Source organism: Chanodichthys erythropterus, chromosome 15 (genome assembly GCF_024489055.1).
Source record: "Chanodichthys erythropterus isolate Z2021 chromosome 15, ASM2448905v1, whole genome shotgun sequence".
NCBI lineage: Eukaryota > Metazoa > Chordata > Actinopteri > Cypriniformes > Xenocyprididae > Chanodichthys > Chanodichthys erythropterus.
The window spans coordinates 8,120,680-8,142,500 of record NC_090235.1 but is presented as its reverse complement, the minus strand read 5'-3'; the positions used below and the strand labels follow the sequence as shown (position 1 = coordinate 8,142,500).

At 37.8% G+C, this 21,821-nt stretch overlaps 2 protein-coding genes and 1 long non-coding RNA gene across 10 annotated transcripts in view; 1 reads left to right on the top strand and 2 right to left on the bottom strand.

Moving 5' to 3' along the window:
- The window catches only part of tpi1a (triosephosphate isomerase 1a), a 7,531-nt gene extending 7,348 nt beyond the window's left edge, over positions 1–183 (bottom strand). For all 4 annotated transcript variants that reach the window (XR_010891771.1, XR_010891772.1, XR_010891773.1 and 1 more), the window contains exon 1: positions 1–183. This exon is cut by the window's left edge and continues 59 nt beyond it. Coding sequence is in view for 1 of the 4 variants with exons in the window: in XM_067361624.1 (XP_067217725.1) it covers positions 1–53 (53 nt within the window). In the remaining 3 variants the exon portion in view is untranslated.
- LOC137002110 (uncharacterized) lies at positions 154–12,541 on the top strand. Of its 3 annotated transcripts, XR_010891774.1 has the most exons (5): positions 154–267; positions 3,860–4,004; positions 7,601–7,723; positions 8,210–8,329; positions 12,415–12,527. It is a non-coding gene; the product is annotated as an uncharacterized lncRNA (long non-coding RNA). The 3 variants fall into 3 exon arrangements; XR_010891775.1 differs by lacking the exon at positions 8,210–8,329 and having other exon boundaries at positions 12,415–12,541; XR_010891776.1 differs by lacking the exons at positions 7,601–7,723; positions 8,210–8,329; positions 12,415–12,527 and adding exons at positions 5,729–5,934; positions 6,091–6,215.
- Positions 3,186–21,214, bottom strand: gnb3b (guanine nucleotide binding protein (G protein), beta polypeptide 3b). 3 transcript variants are annotated; one of them, XM_067361622.1, is made up of 11 exons: positions 21,047–21,214; positions 14,076–14,213; positions 12,282–12,475; positions 10,201–10,282; positions 9,866–10,011; positions 9,312–9,375; positions 8,161–8,317; positions 8,008–8,074; positions 6,118–6,319; positions 5,710–5,926; positions 3,186–3,974 (listed from the first exon to the last, which is right to left on the bottom strand). In XM_067361622.1, exons 4-11 carry the CDS (start codon positions 10,255–10,257, stop codon positions 3,868–3,870), a joined length of 1,017 nt encoding a protein of 338 aa, XP_067217723.1. In that variant the 5' UTR covers positions 10,258–10,282; positions 12,282–12,475; positions 14,076–14,213; positions 21,047–21,214; the 3' UTR covers positions 3,186–3,867. The 3 variants fall into 3 exon arrangements, with proteins under 3 accessions (XP_067217723.1, XP_067217724.1, XP_067217721.1); XM_067361623.1 differs by lacking the exon at positions 12,282–12,475; XM_067361620.1 differs by lacking the exons at positions 12,282–12,475; positions 14,076–14,213.
- Between the last annotated feature and the right edge of the window lie 607 nt (positions 21,215–21,821).

Here is a 21,821-nt window from a genome sequence, read left to right as displayed (position 1 = left end):
TTATCGCCGTTCATTTTCCAGTTTCCCCCGACGAAGAATTTTCTTGAGGACATTATTGCGGGACAAACAAACCAAACGGACCAAACACACCGACTACGGTATTATCGCTCCCAAAAGCGAACTTACGAATCCTACTATGGAAATGGTGTGGTCGTTAATATTCAGGAGGCAGTCGCTTGGCATTGGAAGGTCGCAAGAAACGTCACGATAACCTAATTAATATGCATGAGGTGAAGAGACGTCCGATCGCAATCAGCTCCATGGAACGTAAGCATAAATATTTAATAATGATTATTATTGTTCATTAGCTAATCCTTAGAAATCCCGAGCAGCCCAATTCCTGCATAGAAGAGCTCAATAGATTTTAAAAGAATTATGTGTTTTTACAATAGGGCCCAAAACGTATGAGATCAGTTAAATTGCATCTATTTTGAATTTTTAAGTCAATACTTTCCCCCCAATACAAATTACATTATTTTATCCAGGATGATTTTGGGAATGTTCCAAAGCACATCTTGTGCCTCAATCGATTTGAAGCAAGTAATCTATCTTGTGGTCACATGGTCAATTCCATTTGCAGAATGGCCTTCATTTTTACATCACACAGCTTTCCCTAGAAATGAAGTTCATTTATTATTTTAATATGAATTAATTACTTACAATGTAATGAGTTTTAATGCCATTCCGAATGCTGTTGCACTCCATGTGCTCTTGTATTATGTGACTTATATTATTCAATGCTGTGCACTTCAATGCATATTCCGATACTGCTTTTTATGTAGCCTAATATATATGGCCTGATTACTTTCTCATTTCGCAGCCAATTCTTGCTTGGTCATGTCAGCCGTGCACCATGGACATCAAGAATAGGAACTTTAGTCAATTACTTGTCTTCTTGTTTGTGAGTGCTTGCTGACATTTCTCTGGGAAAAGCTCTTTTGAAAGTGGATTAGAGTAAGTCTCACGTCCTCCTTCTTAAGTGGAAGAAAAAACAACTGCCTGATCTACTTTATCAAGGAGACGGAGATTGCAGGAGGTGATAAAATATACTTAAAGGAATTAGGTTTACAATGTGACTTCATTATTGAAGTAAAAGCCTATGGTTCAGTAGTTCTCAACATGGGTGCCGCGCCCCAATAGGGGGCACAATGCTTAAAGGGTTAGTTCACCCAAATTCTGTCATTTATTACTTACCCTCTTCGGAACACAAATTAAGATATTTTAGTTGAAATCCGATGGCTCCGTGAGGCCTCCATAGGGAGCAATGGACACTTCCTCTCTCAAGATCCATAAACGTGCTAAAAACATATTTAAATCAGTTCATGTGAGTTCAGTGGTTCAATATTAATATTATAAAGCGATGAGAATATTTTTGGAGCGCCAAAAAACACAATAACGACTTATTTAGTGATGGCCGATTTCAAAACACTGCTTTATGAAGCATCGGAGCACAAATGAATCAGTGTTTCGAATCATGATTCAGATCGCGTGTCAAACTGCCAACGGCTGAAATCACGTGACTTTGACGCTCCGAACAGCAGATTCGATACACTTACACTTATGCTCCGATGCTTCCTGAAGCAGTGTTTTGAAATCGGTCATCACTAAATAAGTCGTTATTTATTTTTTTTGGCGCTCCAAAAATATTCTCGTCGCTTTATAATATTAATATTGAACCACTGTACTCACATGAACTGATTTAAATATGTACCTTTTAGTACCTTTATGGATCTTGAGAGAGGAAGTGTACATTGCTCCCTATGGAGGCCTCACAGAGCTATCGGATTTCAACTAAAATATCTTAATTTGTGTTCTGAAGATGAATGAAGGTCTTACAGGTGTGGAACGACATGAGGGTAAGTAATAAATGACAGAATTTTCATTTCTGGGTGAACTAACCCTTTAAAGAGACAGTTCACCAAATAATGTAAATTCTGTCATCAATTACTCACCCTCAAGCATTGCTATAGTTAGTAAATACAAAGTTCTGTCATGAAACTCTAGATGGCGCAGGCTCATAAAGGCAGGAACACACCAAGCCGATGAACTAGTGGCGACGAAAGCAGACTGCGGGGTTGGCTCACTTCGGCAGCATCTGGGTCCAAAGTTGCCCTGACACACCAAATCAACGCTCGACAGCCGACGCCAAGTAGCACGTCCTTTCTGCACTTGCTTTCCGTACCAGCAGGTGGCAGTAGATGAACAGCCAATCAGAATGATCAGATGGCCTGACGGACCAATGAGCCCCGACGCCGATTCAACATGTCAAATCGGCCGGAAAAAAAACGACGAGGACCAACTTCAGTCGATGATGCAGAACACACTGAGAAAACTTAGCCGACAAAAACTGACAAAAACTACAAAAACTGCCTGACAGCCGACCATCGGCTTGGTGTGTTCCTGCCTTAAGTCCTTAACCCAATCTGGTTCCAATTACATTATTTTCTAAAGGCCACAGCTGATTGGATCCCCCTGTATTGGTAGCCAATGAGCTTGCTGCTCAACATTGAAATTCTTGCCTATTGTTTGCTTTAGCAGTTTGTAGCACACTTTCAGAAACCCTCCACCTTCCCCAGCTCCACCTGTATAAATCTGCTATGGGTAATTCATGTACTGTGTGCTATATTGTACAGCAGCAGCATGTCTTACTTACTTACAGCAGCATGTAGTATGTATTGGCAGTGGTAAGTTCCATACTTGCTCTGCAGCAGCAGCAATAAAAGCAGAAGCAGCGTAATAGATCTATTCCGCCAACCAAATACATTAACATTGTCATACTTATTACCATGCCAAACTCAGAGAGTTTTCATGACAGAAATTGGCATATGAATAAATTCTGATCTGGATAACTAAACATTCACTTCTCCTGGGCTGATTTTTTTTTGTTTTGTTTTTTTAGCAATATAGCTTCAGATTTTTTTCCTATTATAAACTTCATCCTGCTATTAAACTTTAAAAAAAAAGTCACATTTTAGAAATTAGATTTCCTTTCCAATACTATTTCTTCCTGTCACAGATTCTTTAATAAATTTAACACAGTAACGGTGCAAAGATCAACATTGTTTTACATTAGGTTATTAATTACTTCAATGCCCTAAAATCATAAAACACTTATGTTATTGGACATAACAGCATAACAGCACATACACACAGCACACACCAAAATATCATTTAATGCAGAATACTATGTTTATTAGAAAGGTATTCGAGTAACCACTGCAACATTTAAAAGGAACTGTCTTGTATGTAAAAGTCCTACAAAAAGATGAAAGAAGTAAATACAGCCATTTTATCTTTTAGCATAATGTGTCATTTAGAGGACTTCAGGATGTTTGTTAGAAATTCAAATCCAACTGTATGCCAGGTTAAAGTCCCCAACAGCATCGAAGAGCCATATATCAGATCTCAGACAGTCCATGTGGTTGTTGGGAAAAGTCACTGTACAGTTTCTTCTGCATTCTATCATTATTTCTAATACATAAAAATAGTTATGCAAACTTTCATCTAATGAGGAGAGTATTTAACAGACAAAAAATATGTAATACTATATTTTAAATTCTTAAATGATTATTCATTTTCCTCATTTTTAAGCTTTCAAAAATACTATAATTTCAAGCCAAATGATTGCCGTCATAAGATTGTCATGTTATGATAACAACTTCCTGTGTTTGTTGTAACTTATTTTTACAATTAAATATTCCATGTAAATATTCTAATAAAACCCAGTCTTCCAGAAATCCCACACTTACAGATGGATTTTTTTGTGTTTGTGTGTGTGAGATTTTTCTGTTGCTTAGAATTTTTCATTCTCAATTTCTCATCCTCTCTCTTTCTCATTCTCTTCTCATCTGGTTCTCAGGGTCCAGCTCAGTTCCAAATCTTCAAGAAGCTGTCCCATGAGCCAGTGCAAACGCACATGCCATCTGGCGGTACTCCGGTGCAGCTCACCCTGTTGTCATGGCCAGACAACACACCTACAAGAGAGAACAGAAGAAAGGAAGGAAGTGAGAATATTCTTTGACATTTGACATTTTGTTCTTCATGAACATTTATTTAAAGATGCAATGAAACGGAAGTAGCAACAGATCTTTTTTCCATATTGTGACATAAATCTGAGTAACAGATTATCGGAAACGAAAAAAATGTAGGGCAGGGACTTGATTTTATGCATTGGTTGTTGAGTAGATTTTGAGATGAGGGTGCTGCACTCAAAAGTGAGCTACATGAGCTTTCTGCAATTGGGTTAAAGCGGAATAAATGATTGGAGAAATCTGGTATATGTCATTTCACGTCAAGATCCAGTTATGACATTTTGATTAAAAGCCTCTTAAACATATGCATGGATGAATTGTTCACAATAAAATCCATAGCATGCATTTAGAACATAGACAGGGTGAATTTTCATTTCATGCTGACTTTAAGTAGAATACTTCCATGACTTAAGGGCCTGATATACTTCAAGCGCAATCGAAGAATGAACTAGTGTGTTCACTCAGGCCAAAATGTTTGGAGTTCAAAGCTAAATTTCTGGAAAAGTTCGCTCCAGTTGGTAAACATCTTTGAAATACTGTTGATCTGTGGCGATTTCATAATATTAGGAGACAATTAGGTAACAGTATACTGCTGTATTTCAAACTTCTTTTTACCCCAAGTGAAAAAAGGAAAAAGAGCTTTGCCATGAGTATATTGGGGTCTTAACACTAACAGAATATCACATCCCAGCTAGAAAAGTATTTTCCTACTCATAAATTGCCTACATAGAAAATACCTGCTTGGAGTTTCATTTGACTTGCTTCAAAGAGACTTAAAGGGTTAGTTCACCCAAAAATTAAAATTATCCAATAATTTACTCACCCTCAAGCCATCCTAGTTGTAGAGGACTTTCTTCTTTCAGCCAAACACAATCAGAGTTATATTAAAAAATATTCTGGCTCTTCCAAGCTTTATAATGGGAGTGAATGGTGCTTGAGATTTTGAAGCCCAAAAAAGCACATCCATCCATCATAAGAGTAATCTATACCCTTCTGAAGCGAAGTGATGCATTTTTGTAAGAAAAATATCCATATTTATAACTTTATAAACTAGAAGCACTAGCTTTCGTATGTGAGTCTAGTTCCGTCAGAAGCCTGAACTTCGACTCGATGCATGACGTATTGACAAACGCGGAAGCTCAGAGGATAGAGCAAAGCAAAACACCGGTCACGAATTAGAAGTCTAAAATTAGAATTTTTAAAGAGAAATATCAGAGGAGCTTGAGTTTGTTGTCCAGCCCTGTTTGTTTGAACCGCGACATGCGTCTACTCTTACCTAAGCTTATGCTACTCCTATATCTTACGTCATGCGCCAGAACTTGACTCTCTTGTGAACATGTGGACGGAAGCTAGTGATTGCAGTTTATAAAGTTATAATTATGGATATTTTTCTTACAAAAATGCATTGCTTTGCTTCAGAAGGCCTTTATTAACCCCCTGGAGTCATATGTATTTCTTTTATGATGGATGGATGTTGTTTTTTGGGCTTCAAAACCACTCACATTATAAAGCTGGGAAGAGCCAGGATATTTTTAATTTAACTCCGATTGTGTTTGGCTGAAAGAAGACAGTCATATACACCTAGGATGGCCTGAGGGTGAGTAAATTATGGGATAATTGGGATAAATAATCAGCATTAATGATTCACTCCATCCGCTTCCCCTTTCTTTAAACTTACCCACTTTCTCGCCCTTTAGCGAGTCCCAAATATTGCAGTTGAAGTCATCGTAGCCAGCAAAGATGAGGCGGCCAGACATGGACAGAGCCAGTGATGTAACGCCGCTGTTCAGGGCGGCATCCTGGTAGCCAATCACTTCTTGATCAGCGCGAATATCATACATCTTGCATGTGCAGTCATCCGAGCCCGTGATAAATGCATTGCCACTGGGGAAGAACTGAAGAGGTAGACATAGTTTGCTGAATCCATTTAAGTGCTTTTCTCTTACCAATTGGAAAAATTCAAATCTTTGAAATTGGTAGAAGGTTAGGATCACCAATGAAGAAGGAAATTACTGGCCAAAAAATAACTGTGATGCTCTCCTCTGCATTTTCTTGGTAGTGCATCGAACATTTCGTGTAAACTCACTGAAATGGCGTTGATGTCACTCGTGTGACCCTGGAAGGTTTGCTTGCACTGGCCATCCCTGATGTCCCACAGCTTGGCCAGAGAGTCGCAAGCACCAGAAACGAAGCAGTTGTTGTCGGGGGACAGAGACAGACACATGCAGTCACCAATATGGTTCAGGAAAACTGTCTTCTGCTTTCCAGTCTCCAAATCCCACAGTGCACTGGAAGAAAAAAAATGGGTAAAATTAAAATAACCATTATAATAATAAAAACTAAACAAAAGCTTAATACACAAAGATGTCAGTCGTACTTTCTGGTTGGTTGCTAGGATATTTTTGGTCCCTAGATATCATTCGGAGCACATATTATAAGTTTATGGGATTTACCAAGTAACTTAAGAGTAAAGTAAAAGCATATCTCTCCTCAACAAGCTGCAAAAATGTCTATAGCGCTTTGAAAAAGCTGTAACTTTAATTATGAGCAAAAGTGGCAATACTTACAGTATATTATTATGTTAATACTTATTTTAACAGCCTAAATGGATTTTGTGAGATGAGCACAACACCATTTAACTTTATTTTTAAAGGGATGTTAATCAATTGTTTGGCTAAATCAAAGTTGCAGCAAACTATACACTTTAAAAAATGCTGGGTTGTTTCAACTCAAATCAAATTTGGGTCAAATATGGACAAACCCAACCATTGGGTTAACAATTTAATTTAAGAATTTACCCCCAGCTTGTTGGGTTTGTACATATTTGACCCAAATTTGGTTTGAAACAACCCAGCATTTTTAAGAGTGTGCTACATACTGCTTTTAAAAAATAACATGACCTTCAATTTGCATGAGCAGCATCCAGTTATTTGTGCATTTCAATCCAGTTTTGTGTAAATGTCTTAATATTTGGCAGTTTAACCAAATAATGAGTCCAGAAAGAGATATTGAAATAAAAAAATTAAAAACAGAAAAATATACGAATATTTTACTTTTATCACAGTGGAAATTTTGGGACAGTTTTTTGTCTGTAGTATGTACTTTTGTATAGCCTATTGCATGTTTTGGCAAATATAGTATTGCATACTGTATACCATGTTCTAGTGTTTGAGCAACAGTGTAATGCTGTAAGGGGATAGTTTGCCCAAAAATGATTTACTCACCCATTCTTTCTTCCATGAAACAAAAAATTTTGATATTGGCTCAATTTTGTAGCTGGCTTCTATTTCCATGCAACTACAATGAATAGGGACAGAAGCTTTCAAGATTTAAAAGAGATATATTAATAAACTTTATAAAGATCATTAAAGTGCTATATTCCAAGTGTTTTTGAGATTCCTTAATAGCTTTCTGTATGCAGCAGACTGAAATTTAAATCGCTAGTCATTAAGCTAGTTAAGTGCTGTGCCTGGATCATGGAGTCAGTGTTATAGTCTTTGGTTAAACTCAGTGAGCTCACCATTTTCGTGAACTGGATCAACTGAATCAAACATGTATATTTTTGTCAGGATCTCTCATGAATGTGCCGAGAAGAGCTGAGATGTCAGCACATATTTGCATATTCATCTGAACATCGCTCTCAGCAGCCTGGATAACACCTGGATGTTCGTTAACCATATATCACTACAAAGGTATTTCCAACTTCTTTTTACTTCTAAGCAAATAACAAAAAAGAACTTTCCTGTGAGTATATCAGGGCATTGAATCACGCTCAGTCTCTTGTACGTTACGTGTGCACGAATGAGGCACGAGCAATAAGTTGCTGCCTGCAGTTCACTTAATGACCACTGGTGTCACTAATAACAAGGTTTTCTGAATTCTACAGATAGCCCCTTTAAAAAAATAAGCCACTCAATACTGAATTTTCATATTTGGGTGAACTATCCCTTTAAATGTAAAAGCTACATGCACAAACCATGTGGTATCACCAGAGGCGGTGAGAATATCTGTGTCACTGAGGAAGCGTGCACAGGACAAGTAACCTATAAGCAATAGAGAGAGACACAGTTACATAACAGACACAAGTATGCAAGAAAGTAAAGATTCTCGACTGATTTATATACTTTACCTGTGTGAGCATCCAATTCTTTCACAGTCTTGATTACGGGTGTCTTAAGGTTGTAGACAGTACACATGTTATCGAGACCACCGCTGGCCACAAGGTTTCCAGAAGGAGCATATGCACAGGTCATCACCCATGAGGATTTGAGGGGAACAGCATTGACCTAAAGAAAGAGGCAAATATTATATCTTTTCCTTGAACATATTCTGATTTGCACCATCAAATGTAATTGCAAAATTACTGTTTTCAAATATGTTTTCCAGGTTTTCTTGCATAAACGGGTAGCTCTGCCATAAACTGTCAAAATCAAATCAATATTCTTAAAGCGTATACCATATTCACTAACCATGTGAAAGCATGAATTTGTGCGTGAATTCATCCATAACGTTTGTACTTAATATTAAACAAACTTTAGAACGCACGTACTTTTGCACATAGGAGAAAGTACTTTCACAATAAAAATTACTTCACCTTTAATTAAAATATCTTTGTTCAGCTGGACGTTTTTATCCTGACAATGTTTAAAGTTGACTTGGGTATGTTTACAAGATGATGTACTAAAAATGGAAAAGCTTTTCCTTTGTATTTTTGAAAAGTTTCGCATACAGACGACAACATTGTCAAAATGATCCTCATTCACACAGATCCGCCAAAACGCTGTGTAATGCATGCCAGGACAGTAATTGGCGATTTCACTTTGTAAAGAAACACTACGCGCCTACAGACTGACCACGTAATATATGCATGATGTCACAGTTTTCACAAATTCACGTTTATGTGGAGACGATAATGGTATCATTTTCAAAAATGTGCACTTTGAAACCCATTTTCAAAAGTTTGCATTTGGGCCCCCAAAACGCCGTAAATGAACAGCCAAAATGCATAAAAAGTTTGAAACGGTTGAAAACGGTGATGGTTACAATACCTGTGTATTATTGGAAGTTAGAGAGATATTTAAAAATGAAAAATCAAATGGTCCATTCAGGGAGCTTAAAATACTCATCATTCATTCATTAAGGTGAGACCAAAATACTAGGCGACATTATGATTTATAGCCCAAAATGTTTTTAGATAGCTCGCTGATATATACTATAGTTTAAATATATTTGTATATGACTCCCGATCTTCTCTCGAAAGTGTATTTGAGTCAGTCTCACCTTATTTCCAGAGTGAGAATCCCAGATAAGAAGTTTGCCATCCTGTGATGCACTGACCATTAGCCTAAAGACGCCAATGAAAGAAAGAGCAAAGAAAGGGTTGTAAGACAACAGGATGAAAGGATATTGTTCATTTATCCATTTGATATACTCCATCCCACATTGTTTTTTTTTATTATTTTGAATTCTCACAAACATGCTGATTTAATGATACAATATTATTTTGCTGTCAATTCAGTTTAACCCTAGACATGGTTAAGTACCTTCTTGAAAACACTGAGGCTTAAGTCTGTTTCAGGCCACTGACCCTGATAATTGATCTAACTAAGAATTAGCTAATTCAAGGTGACCACAGGATGCAGTTGAATTCCATGTGAAAGCTATTAACCTGGTTGAGTAGATCATGTGACAAGCAAGGGCAACAGGTGAAACTAATATATTTCAGATACTTTTTTTGTACTTTTGGAGGACAAAATGATGATTACTTCTACGGTGCAGTATAGTCCATCATATTTCATTTTATTCTTTGATTTGACCAGCGATAATGTTCTCACCTGTTGTCTGTATTCCAATGCATGGCGTAGATTTTGGCCAGGTGGCCTTTGAGGGTCTTCCTGGTCTTGAGTTGGACCCGAGGGGCCGGGGCCACCCCAGAAGCGGCCGAGGCCATGTCTGTGTCATTGACTGCTTTGCGAGCTGCCTAGAAGGGGAACAAATATTTAATATTAGTATTTCATTATTAATTGTATGAAAAGAAATTGAACAGCTAGTCATTGCATTAGCGATCAGTTTGCATTTCTTCTGCAAAGATCTTATTACGGTGTTCTTCATCAAATATTGGTTTCAGTGTGAAATTATAAAGTATATAAGGGCTTTACACCAGTCTCACCTCAATCTGTGTCTTCAGGCCTTCGGCCTCCTTTTTCATCTGTTCCATTTCACCCATAGCTGCAGTTGATCGGGGTTACAAGCTAAAAGTAATCAGAAAAAAAAAAAAAAAAATTCCACTTAAAAATAAGTAAATAAATATAAAAAATGACCAAGATTAATCTGAACTAGGCCTTGTGTGTGACTATTACATCATCAGACTGAAATCATATTGAAATCATATTGAAACCTGGCTTTGATTTAATACAAAATCTCTCAGCCAGTCGTAACATCTCACTGAAGACCAGTTAAGCCTGAACTTTGCATGTAATATCCCCAAAAAAGCATGTTCTTCCATCTGTTTAGTAGACCGTAACGTTAAAATTGTTAAACAGATTTGCAAAAGCTTTGAAACATAAATGAACCATGCCAATAACAATATTGTCTGTCACAGACAATAAAATCTAGGTAGTAATAGATGAGCCAAATCCAGTTGAATGTACAGTAATGTTAGTTAAATGCTGAGCATCACAAAAATAGCAGTGCTGTTGGGTATTTCATTACTTTTACTGTCATAGATCCTGAGAATCTGTTATTTAATTCAAATTCAAATATTGATATTCAAAAATTCAATTTCAGAAACTACCACCAAAGTGAAAACATCAAGCAAACCTTCAAAACTGAAACAGACTTTTGTATATAATAAATATACATGCAATTTATGAAACAAAGCAAATTGTAAAAAAATAAAAATAATACAAATAAAATAAATACATGCAATATTGTACAATAAGACATGTGGAAAGGTCTAATAAATCTAACATTACCCCCTTAAACATATCCTGAGGCTTGTCATTGACTTGTTAATTCTGCATCTGACCAATAAGAATATCTTGATTTTAAACATCTAGTCTAATCAAGCTGAGATCTGTAATCCTGCTTAAAATAAAATATTTCAAATGTTTTTTGCAGATGTACATCAACTAAGTTGCAACTTACTATAAAAATATTTGGTTGCTAGTCTACCGCCATATGAATTTACCTCCTGGTGGGAGGCCAGAGGAGATGTCGAGGAATTATCAGCCTTGCTGTGCTACTGAGATCCTAATGAACTTAATTCACGGTTAAATAGTAGAGTCTACTGCTTTGTAGAAACTGTGATGTTCAGAATTGAGTCTTGCATTGTGCTGTTAATGATCAAATTATTATATGTTATAATAGTTACAAGATTACTATGTGATGTTTGTTCAGCTCTTGCTGAGAGATGTTGTTTTATTGGTGTCAAGGAGGGCTAGAAGAAAGGCTTAAGTCTTTGGAAGAGCTGTTGGGGGTGGCTTATCAAATCTCCTGTCATCCGATTACCAACTGCTCTTTACTACGGGATAAGGTGGGACCTGAGGTTGGGAGATCAAAGACAAAACACAAGGAAAGGGCAAGAAAAGACTTATGTCTTGGGTATATGTATGTGATAGATTGACGGGAAGAAAGTTCATCAAGATGAAATGAGACCTGGCAAATCTCAAGATTTCTAAGCTGTATTTGATTACTTGCTCAAGAGCAGCTTTAGCATTAGTTTAATCCTACAAAGAGACAAATGTGCAAACTTTTGCAGTTGTGACATTATGACTTGGTTAGAAATGGAAAACCTCAGGAACGCATCAGTATAACAACTAACAAACTTTGCTACAACCTTAAATTCCTCCAGAAAGGGCTGGATGCATTTGAGATGGTTGAAATACCAACATTAACATCCCAATGTCATTTTACGTATTAAGAAAGTTATAGAATTTGTGATAGCTTATTCTGGGAACTACTTCCAGGAAATCAGCAGACAAAAAGTGCACTACGATAAACCTGAGGTCATTTCCTTAAAATGCAGGGTTTTTCTTCTGGTTTGTGTGCAAAATGCATGAATCAAGATAAAGCAATTTCCATGCATTCTGCATTCATGCTAAATAAAATAAAAAAAAGCATTTTAGGCATATGACTTCAAGTTTATCGTAATGCACAAGGTTAGTACTTGTTCAGTATTTGCAGTGCATTGCATCACTGCACAATTTCCTTACACACACTAATTAATGAGCAAACTAGAAACAAACTCACCTGTCTACCCAAAAAAAAGCTTCTTCCCCTTCTCCTTAATAACTCCAAAGCCTCTCTTTCTGTATCAGTCTCTATTTTGCTTAGTCCACAAGACAGCTCTTCAACCGTCTTTCTCTCTCTGTGCCTTCCACAGGTTCCCCCAACAGACTGGATGCAACTTACCTGTGGAAAAACTCTCTCTTTCTCTTCCCCTTCTGCGAGAGTGGAACAGATGAGGATTGGAGGGGATGAAGGAGATCAGGGATGAAAGGATAAGCCCAAAGATGGGCAGAGAAAGAGTAAGGGAGAGAGAAAGAGAGAAGGAAAGGGGAGGGCAAGGAACAGGTAAAGCGATTGGAATGGGAAATCAGGTTATGGGGTCGAAAGACAAGGCAAGAGTGAGTGTAGAAAGCAGAGGACAGAGGAAGTGATGGACAGTGTGGCATGAACAAAAATATGGTGGATACCTGAAGAACATCTTACAACTATTATAAAGTTCTCAGCATTGGTTCTAAAGATCATTGCTTTAACATCATGTTTAAAGCATTACACACTTGCTTTATCACATTTGAGCTAGTTTAACACTTGATGTGTCATTTCTGAAGGTGTCATTGGTGTGGTTTGTTGAACGCTCAATGGGAGGGGGTCTGTTCTTTGGCTTTTGGGTTGAGGGGTTTGAATTGGTTTTTCAGACATAATGAGTTGAGCTCGCCTAATCAGGTTCTAAGTGGATATCCGGGGAATCGGCAATCCCGTTAAGGAATTAGAGCAGGTGAATCCGTGGAGCAGACGTCACAGGTGACACAAAGAGCAACGGAAGAAGGAAAGTGGGAGAAACTGATGAAAGTTATGATGATAAGGTGGTGATGTTCTCATGACAATGGTAGTTTTATATGTTATCTTATATGCTATTTTACATTTCCCAACTCTGGAGAGAGTCAAATGTAATAGAAAAGAATAATGACAGAGTGTTTTTGCATTTGGCTCCAAAACTCTGGAATAGATTTCCTGAGGCTCAGACACACTCTCTCAGTTTAAATCTAGATTAAAGAGAGACACATCTCTTTAGCCAAGCATTCACATAATGTACCTGATAACCTTGTACTGTAGTTATATCAGATAAAATGCACATGATTATCTTTTGAATTGTTATGAACAGCAGCTACACTAATTATTTTCCATTTCCATCCCAACTCCCAAAGTAACTAGAGAGTGTGCCAGCTCCACTTTGGATTCAGTCTCTTACCAAGATTTCAGATGCTCCCAACACCCGTGAAGAGATGACTCAAACCACTGTGAGGAGTTCATATAGCTCTGCATCACTGCTAAATTTTCTATATATTGTAATCATTATGATTACAACTTGTAATAATTGCTTTTAATGAGATCATTGTTTCTGACAATATGAATACATGATATTAGCTAACTGCATAATTTGTGTTATCTTAGAACTGTGCATTTTTGACAAATGTACATTACTTTAGCACAGTCACCTCTGACAACAGAGTACTCTAAATTGTAAGGAAGAAACATGCATTTTTTGTAAAGCTGTTTTGAAGCAATATGTATTGTGAAACGCACTATACAAATAAATGTGAATTGAATTGAATGACAATAGCCGTATTTCCATGCACCTATTTTTATGCAAATTTTGAGATATTGTTTGAAAAACACTGGATGAAAATGGCAAGATAAGCATAAATTCTAAAAATGCGCATAAAAAGTATGCGCTCATTGAGGCGAATACATTTTTTACCAGATAAGAATGATGATGAACTACGCATTAACTATGATGGAAACGTTATGGTTACTCACGTAATCCTGGTTTCCTGAGAAAACGGGAATGAGGAGGTTGTGTTTCTCAATTTATTGGCCAAACATCTGGCATGATTCGCCATGGTAGCTGCCAAATACACTTAGTGTGGAGGGGGTGTGCTCGCCATCTAACCGTTCCTGCAGTATGTGAGAAATGACAATTAGTGGGGTCTAAATTCCGAGCTAAGCACCAGTTTGAGAATGTAGACTGTTTCTAGGTGTAAAGGTGCCTTGTGGAGGGGGCCCTGGCCTCTGAGATCTTTACCATGCCCCCTTGGGTGAAGCTTGATAGCTCCCGTCGAGGGGCCATACATGCAGGTCCCATAATTCCGACTGGGGGTGCGAAATTGTTCCCCCAACTTGAGAGAGGTCTCTCCTCAGTGGTATGGGCCATGGAGGTGCTGACAGCAGCTGAATCAATTCTGGAAACCAAGGCTGGTTCTGCCAGCGTGGTGCCACCAGGAGGACTGAACATTTCTCCTCCCTAATCCGACTGATGAGCTGCGGGAGCTGTGCTACAGGAGGGAAGGCATCAAGGCGCAGGCTAGGCCATCTCTGGGCCAGCTCATCCATTTCCTTCGAAAAGTATGTCTGGCAGTGGGAGTTCTCTTTAGTTGCGAAGAGATCCACATCTGCTCGACCAAAGGTGCGCCATATTGCATTCACCTTCTAGGGAGTCTCCATTCCCCCGGCGGCACTCCACTGCGTGACAGCATTTCTGCTCCTACGTTTGAGGAACTTGGCACGTGAACCGCCCTCAATGATTGGCGGTTCTTCTGTGCTCATAGAAGAGAATGGCTCTCCAGTCTGTGCAGAGGGTGAGACCTGATACCTCCTTGGTTATAAAGGCAATGCCTTCAATGGAGAAGAGACCCCACCTTGAACGAGGCTGGCATGCTCCTGATTTTCAGTGAATTGAAGACCAGACCAGTAGCGAGCTCTTGCCAAAGTTGACTCTGAATCCCAGGTTCTCCAGATGACTGAGAAGCAGGGATCTGTGGGTGCATAGCTCCTGACTCGACTGGACTAATAGTAGCCAATCATCGATGTAGTTGAGTATGTGGATTCCAACCTGCCTCAGATAGGAAAGAGCCGCATCCACGCACTTCATAAGTATGCAGAGCTAAAGAGAGTCTGAATGGAAGGACTGTATACTGGTATGCCACCCACTCGAACATGAATCTCAAGAACGGTCTGTGATGGGGGCTGTCTGTCTATTGAGTAGACTCGCTCCCTCTGCCAAAATCAAGGGGTCGAGGATCTGTCCCTCGGCCACTTGATGCACTTAAAAATGGTGGTGTGTAGTGTGTGCAATGCAACAACAAGGTGGAACTAATCCAGCCAATCACTGTGCAGATAGTATAATTGGAAAAATCTCATAATGTGTGTGAATTTCTCTACTGAATTTACATGAGAAAACATTTTTTTGCTGTTGGTCAGGCCTGCCTCTTGACCAAATGTCTTGTGATAAGAAACCTTGTGGTGTGAGCACCACAGCAATTCAGGTAGTCTTACCGTCCAGTAGTGTGAGCTTGCCCTAACCAGTGGACCAATTTCATAGCACAACATCTCAAATGTTGGTTAGATCATTCTGAAATGCCTGAGCCAAAGTCTGTCATCAAAATTATTTGCTTTATTCATAAATGTTTTATGCGATATTCCAATTTTGCCCATAAGAAACATAGCTAATTCACGGTACACCAATTAACCTACTTTTTGAGACCCATTGCTATATTATATAGGAAAATAGATTATATGTTTAGTGTGTCAAATGAGCTCTGAAGCACTGGCACAAGGTTACTGGGTTTTGAACATTTTCAATATACTGTACTAAAGTTGGCAACAACAGACATTTACATTAAACACTATCTGAACCATTCTCTGAAAAGCTAATGGATCTAATTTACAAGGTAAACATGCCAAGAAGGGCTTATCTTCTCAAGCCGTGTAGTATGTAGCTGCCAGTCTATGGCACTAAGAGCCATCTTCCTTAAAATCCTCCTAACAGGTTGACGCAAGTTCATTTGAGATAGTGTTAAAGCATACCGTTTTTATGACAAAGAAAAAACATTGTTGTTTGTTACTTTTGATAGTGTGGGAAAAGTAGAAATTCAGTGTCACTGCAAAAATTATTTGTTTTTGTTCTGGCAAGCACACATACACTCTTAAAAATAAAGGTTCTGTACTAATGGTTCCATGAAGAACCTTTAACATCCATGGAACCTTTCCATTGCACAGAAGATTCTTTGGATTATCAAAATGTTCTTTACACAAAGAAGGGTAAGTTCTTTTGAGAACTGATCACTTAAAAGGTTCTTTGGGGAACCAAAAATGGTTCTTCTATGGCATCACTGTGAAACCCCTCTTTTGAATCCTTTACTTTTAAGAGTACACTTAGGGTTAGAGGTTTCAGCAAGCCTCTAACCCTAAGTATTAAAGTACAATACATAGGTTGTCCTGCAACATTTGGTGCGGACAATGAATGAAACCTCAAATCATGAAGAGAAAAGCATGTTATTGCTTTTCTAAGACACATTTTATTCAGAAAATGGTTGTTTCTTAAATTTGGTAGCTTTTTATGAGTGAATTTATGCAAAGTATGAAAATATAATTAATTCTGTATTTAGCATGTATAAATCATAGCTGATATTAGCTTTAGCAAGTCAACTTTCATTCCAAAAATAGAAAAAAAAAAAGGCAATTTCGACCACAGGATGAATTAAACATAATTTTACAAAATACATAATTTTATTGGTGGAAATTAAATAAATAAATAAATAACAGTAAGAAAAGTGTATTTGAAGAGTTCCTCCAGACCATAACTATAACTTCAGGCTGATTGAGGCCACTTGAGAAAGATTTACCAGCTTTAATTAGTGACCTTCCTGTGCTTCCTGATCACACGCTTATTTACTGAAAGGTATGAACTCATGACACTTCTGGAAACTGTGTCAGGGATGATGTTGAACAACACAAGTTCACCCCAGGAAACTGCATTATCTGTTTAGAATAATACTAGTTGGTAATTTAGTCCATATTGTTTGCCCAAAGTGATTTGTGTTGCAGTTCACATGGAGAAACCTGACATTATCATGACACGTTTTCTTGGTACTCCCCGTCTGGAATTTAAATAGCCGACCTTCAAATTACTGGATTTTTAACCACTAGGTCACACCACCCACAAAAGGTCTCCATGACTGTTCCATTGTAGGCTGCATCAATAATAAAGATGAGTCAGAAAACAGGAAGTAGGTGGAGAACTTGGTTTGGGTACAACTATCTTCAAATGAACAATACGTCAGACTGCAGTACTTGTTGTCAATGAAATGTGCTATAAATTCGCTATTCCTGTTAATTTATCTGAATAATAACCATCACTGGGCATTTATGATTCCTCAACATCATCAGACAAAAAAACTAAAGTAATTTAATAATATTATTATACCTACACAATTACAAACTGAAGGTAACTCATACTCTGTAGTGTATATGATGGATCTGATATCTTTTTTCTTTTTTTTTTTTTTTCTTTTTAAATTTCTGTACAAGCTGTCAGCATGAATGTAATGGACAGAGAGACCTCTGGTGGAGAACTGGGGAGTATTCCAGGCATTGATGTGACAGCATTTGTTGTCTTCCAGTCATTTTGTTCACTTTGGAATTGTATAAGCAAGTTTAATTTGGGTTCTGCATTTCGTGGAGGAAAATGTATTTGTTTCAGCCTGTCTTGGCAGGAGTGAATGATTTTTAGGTTACAATTTATTTCAATAGTCCATGCACTTTAGACATTCTACTATAAGTAACTTTGCAACTACATGTCAATTAAATCTTGTTCGGTACGTTTGGATGATGTGAACACTACTGTCTTCTGAACTCGGGTGCGCACCCTCGTACCGTACCCGAGTCCGCTTAAAAAGGGTGGTCTGGGTGCGGTTCAAGTGAACTCCGGTACGGTTCGCTTCTAATGTGAATGCAAACGTACCAAATTGCGGAAGTGAATTGCGCTATTAACGCCGTATTATTTGATGATAATGTGTGTTTGTGTGTGTGTTTCAGTCACTTTCCCGACGAGCGTGACTGACGTGCTGCAAACAGAGAGCTGTAGTGTAACGTTAGCCTTTCATATTTCTGCTCACCTTCAGCATTCTACATTCGCGACAGACAGACGCAAGAGACGTTATGAACAAAACCAACGGTTCAAAAACAAAAATATAAAAGTGAGTATAGCAACATCGTTATGCTTTTTGCCACCTTCTCCTGCGCCATCGTTACTAAGCAACATAGTAAACAGCTGCTGGTTTGATGACGCAAACGAACGGGTCGGACCCAAATAATATAATGTGAACACAGTCCAGTGGGGGCAGGGGGAGGGGGGAGCAATCAAACCCGGTTCGGTCCAGGCAATCGAACCAAGTGTGAAAGCACCCTTAGTAGGCTGTAAGTAAACTGTTGGGTTAGGGTAGACATTAGTAGACAAGTTGACATTTACTTGCAAAGTTAGGTCCTGTATACTTATAATAAGTACAATGTCAGTTGGGGGAGCATAAAAAATAAAGTGTTAGAGATTATGCAGTTACTAATACTTTGATGAGAGTTATATAAATGGCAATAATTTCTCAAAATATATCTGCTAACACTTTATTTTAATGTCCTCGATAAATTTTAAGTCGTTGCACTCATATTTCTATGATTGGGAGAAAATGCAACGAGAAATATGGTGGAATACGTCTTCTAAATAGAGTACCTCAGGGATGACGCATTTTTGTAGGCAAAACCCGGAAGCGAGTTAGCATTTTAGGACTTCCGGTTCCAACGCTGTAAAGTCTATGGGTTTTTGCTAAATCGCCTGAAATAAGGTCTGTGGTTAACAAAGCCTCTAAATACTTTCACGTTTTGATCTATGATATAAAACACAACAGTTATAACCCGCTTGTGATTTTTTAAACATTTACTGTGTCTTAAAAATGGCGGTTGCTAACAAATTGCTAAAAGGGACTACTTCCTTTGGTGGAGACTTTAGACGTCATCATGATAAACAGGACATTTGGACAGCATTTCTCATGAAAAAGTGTATAAGTATTCATACACAGCGCAGATCATAATCAGCGAACATGTTTTTTAAATACAGTTTGAGGACGCTTGGTGGTGACAACGTTGATCTGCGACCATGGTGTGCTGTAGTCTGTTTATATCCTACTGTTAGCTTTTTATATCTGACGACATTTTTTAGGCTTCAAAATGTATTTATGTTGTTTTAACTTGTAAAGATTATCTTGATAGACAAAACGTTTAAGTCTTATAACCCTTTGTTAAACACAGAGCTTATTTTCTGCGATTTTCCAAAAGTCTATGGGAAAAATGAATAGCCTTTCAACCGAGGGAACCCGTGTGCTGCTAACTTCCGGGTTGGCTACAAAAACGCGTCATCCCTGAGGTACTCTATAAAAGAACCAATCACCAATTGGTAAAGTCACTGCAGCTGCCATTAAAAGCTCCGGTTGCTATAGAAACAGTCAGTGTTCTGAGACGAGATGCACGCTCAGGGCTGCACATGTGCATTGGCTGCGCCAATTGGATTTGAGCGTTTAGAAGCCAAATTTATGAGACAGTTACTGTCAGATTTCATGGGTGATTTCAAATATGAAATGTAATCATAAGCTTGGTGAATTTTATGTTCCCCCATTCAAGGAGATAGGTAATTGCATCACTGAAATAGCTGCCCGAGAGGCGTTTCAAAGATGGCTGCCGAGTGAATTAACATGCCTTAAAGGGACTTTGCTATAACCAACTTTGCACATCAACTTATTGTGCTAACCCTAATTTAACAGTCTAATACTCTAATGAGAGTATTAGTAGACATGTAGCAAATTAATGAGAGTTAGCGGACTTGTAGTTGCAAAGTTACTAAAAGTTAGAATGTCTAAAGTGAACCATCGAAATAAAGTGTTACCACAATAACAACTCTGCATGTATAAGTTACAAAATAAGTGACAAAGTGAACATGAAGTAACTGAAAAGAACACAAAACAGTCACAAAAGCTATATTTAAAAAGGCTCAAGACAGAAGATTTTGGGGTTACATTCAGAGGTTCTGATGGTAAGCTGATAAAAAGTGGTTCAGCTATAGCAAAAATATAAGCACAACAAGTACCAGTAACTAAAGGCATTATCCTCCAGAGAAAAAAGACAGCAGAGAGCAGCTGAATATACATTTACACTGATAAAAATCACTAAAAAATTCAGTCTGTTGTGCATTGTGAATAATCGTGCAGAATTATCTGCATGTCTTGCAATGAGCTGGAACCATTTAAGTGCGGACTGAATGTCAGCTGCAGCCATAAATCGAACTCTAGCTCCTGTAAAACACAGGTAAAACCAAACAATGGAAAATCACTTTTCCAAATTCACCTTTATTTAAAACCAGCATTTCTGGATGTATCGTGAATTGCTCTATACCAATGCCACTATTGCTGCTTATTTGTACTGAACATTTGCTTAGTAGGTAGTTATTCTGGTTCATATTTTAGCTATTGTTAAAATACTAATTCTCACAAATGCATGTTTGTTATCTTTAATTGGAATGGGTCTGATCTTGTGAAAATATTATGAATTGCCACAGATTGTGCTCATAATTAATTATATCCAGAAAAAGCTGTGGGATAAACAGAACTGCAGAAACTTTGATTTCTTGCCATGTAATGGTTACTTGTTATGTAATCATTTGGTCTGCTGGAAAACTATACAAGCTGCAGATACGTACAATAATTATTGTTTCAAATGACAATGTGTACACATTATTTATTCAGTGTTGTACAATGGCAGATGGCAATACTGTAGTGTAGTACACTGATATACAATGTACAAATGTAAATTGTGTGGCCTATAGTAATGTCATTAAAGAACTAGTCACGACCAGCTCATTTAAAGGATTAGTTCACTTTCAAATGAAAATTAGCCAAAGCTTTACTTACCCTCAAGCCATCCTAGGTGTACTGTATATGACTTTCTTTTTTCTGATGAACGCAATCTGAGAAATATTAATAAATATCCTGATGCATCCAAGCTTTATAATGGCAGTGAACAGGGGTCACGAGTATGAGCTGAAGAAAGTGCTTCCATTCACATCCAACTATCACAAACGTGTACTCCACACAGCTCCGGGGATTAATAAAGGCCTTCTTAAGCAAGGCAATGCGTCTGCGTAAAAAAAAAAATCCATATTTAACAAGTTAATAAGTAAAATATCTTGTTTTCGCCAGACCCCCTTCCGTATTCAACGTACAAAGAAAGTGTAAATCTCTTGAAGTTCAAAAAGCTTACACTATCTCCTATGCCTTCCCTATTCAACTTACGGAAAAAGTGTAACTGATTCTACACCAGTTTACACTTTCTTTGAAACTTGAGGGTGAGTAAAGCTTGGGCTAATTTTCATTTAAAAGTGAACTAATCCTTTAAGTTGAGGCTGAGTCCAAGACCATTTTTTCATGGTCATGGTCAGGACTTGGCCTTGACTCAGACTCGACCTTCTTCTGGTCCTGGTCTTGACTACAACACTGCTTTGATTATTTTTTATTCATTTTAATGAGTTGACTGCATAGTGAAGGAAAAACATCAATAATACCACATTAATAATGCTTGATACAATGCATTGAATATTTTTCTCAAGTGGGTTTATTGTTGAAAGTCAATTTCTTTATAGACATAAAGCCCCCCAAAAATGTACATAATACAACAACGTATGAAACC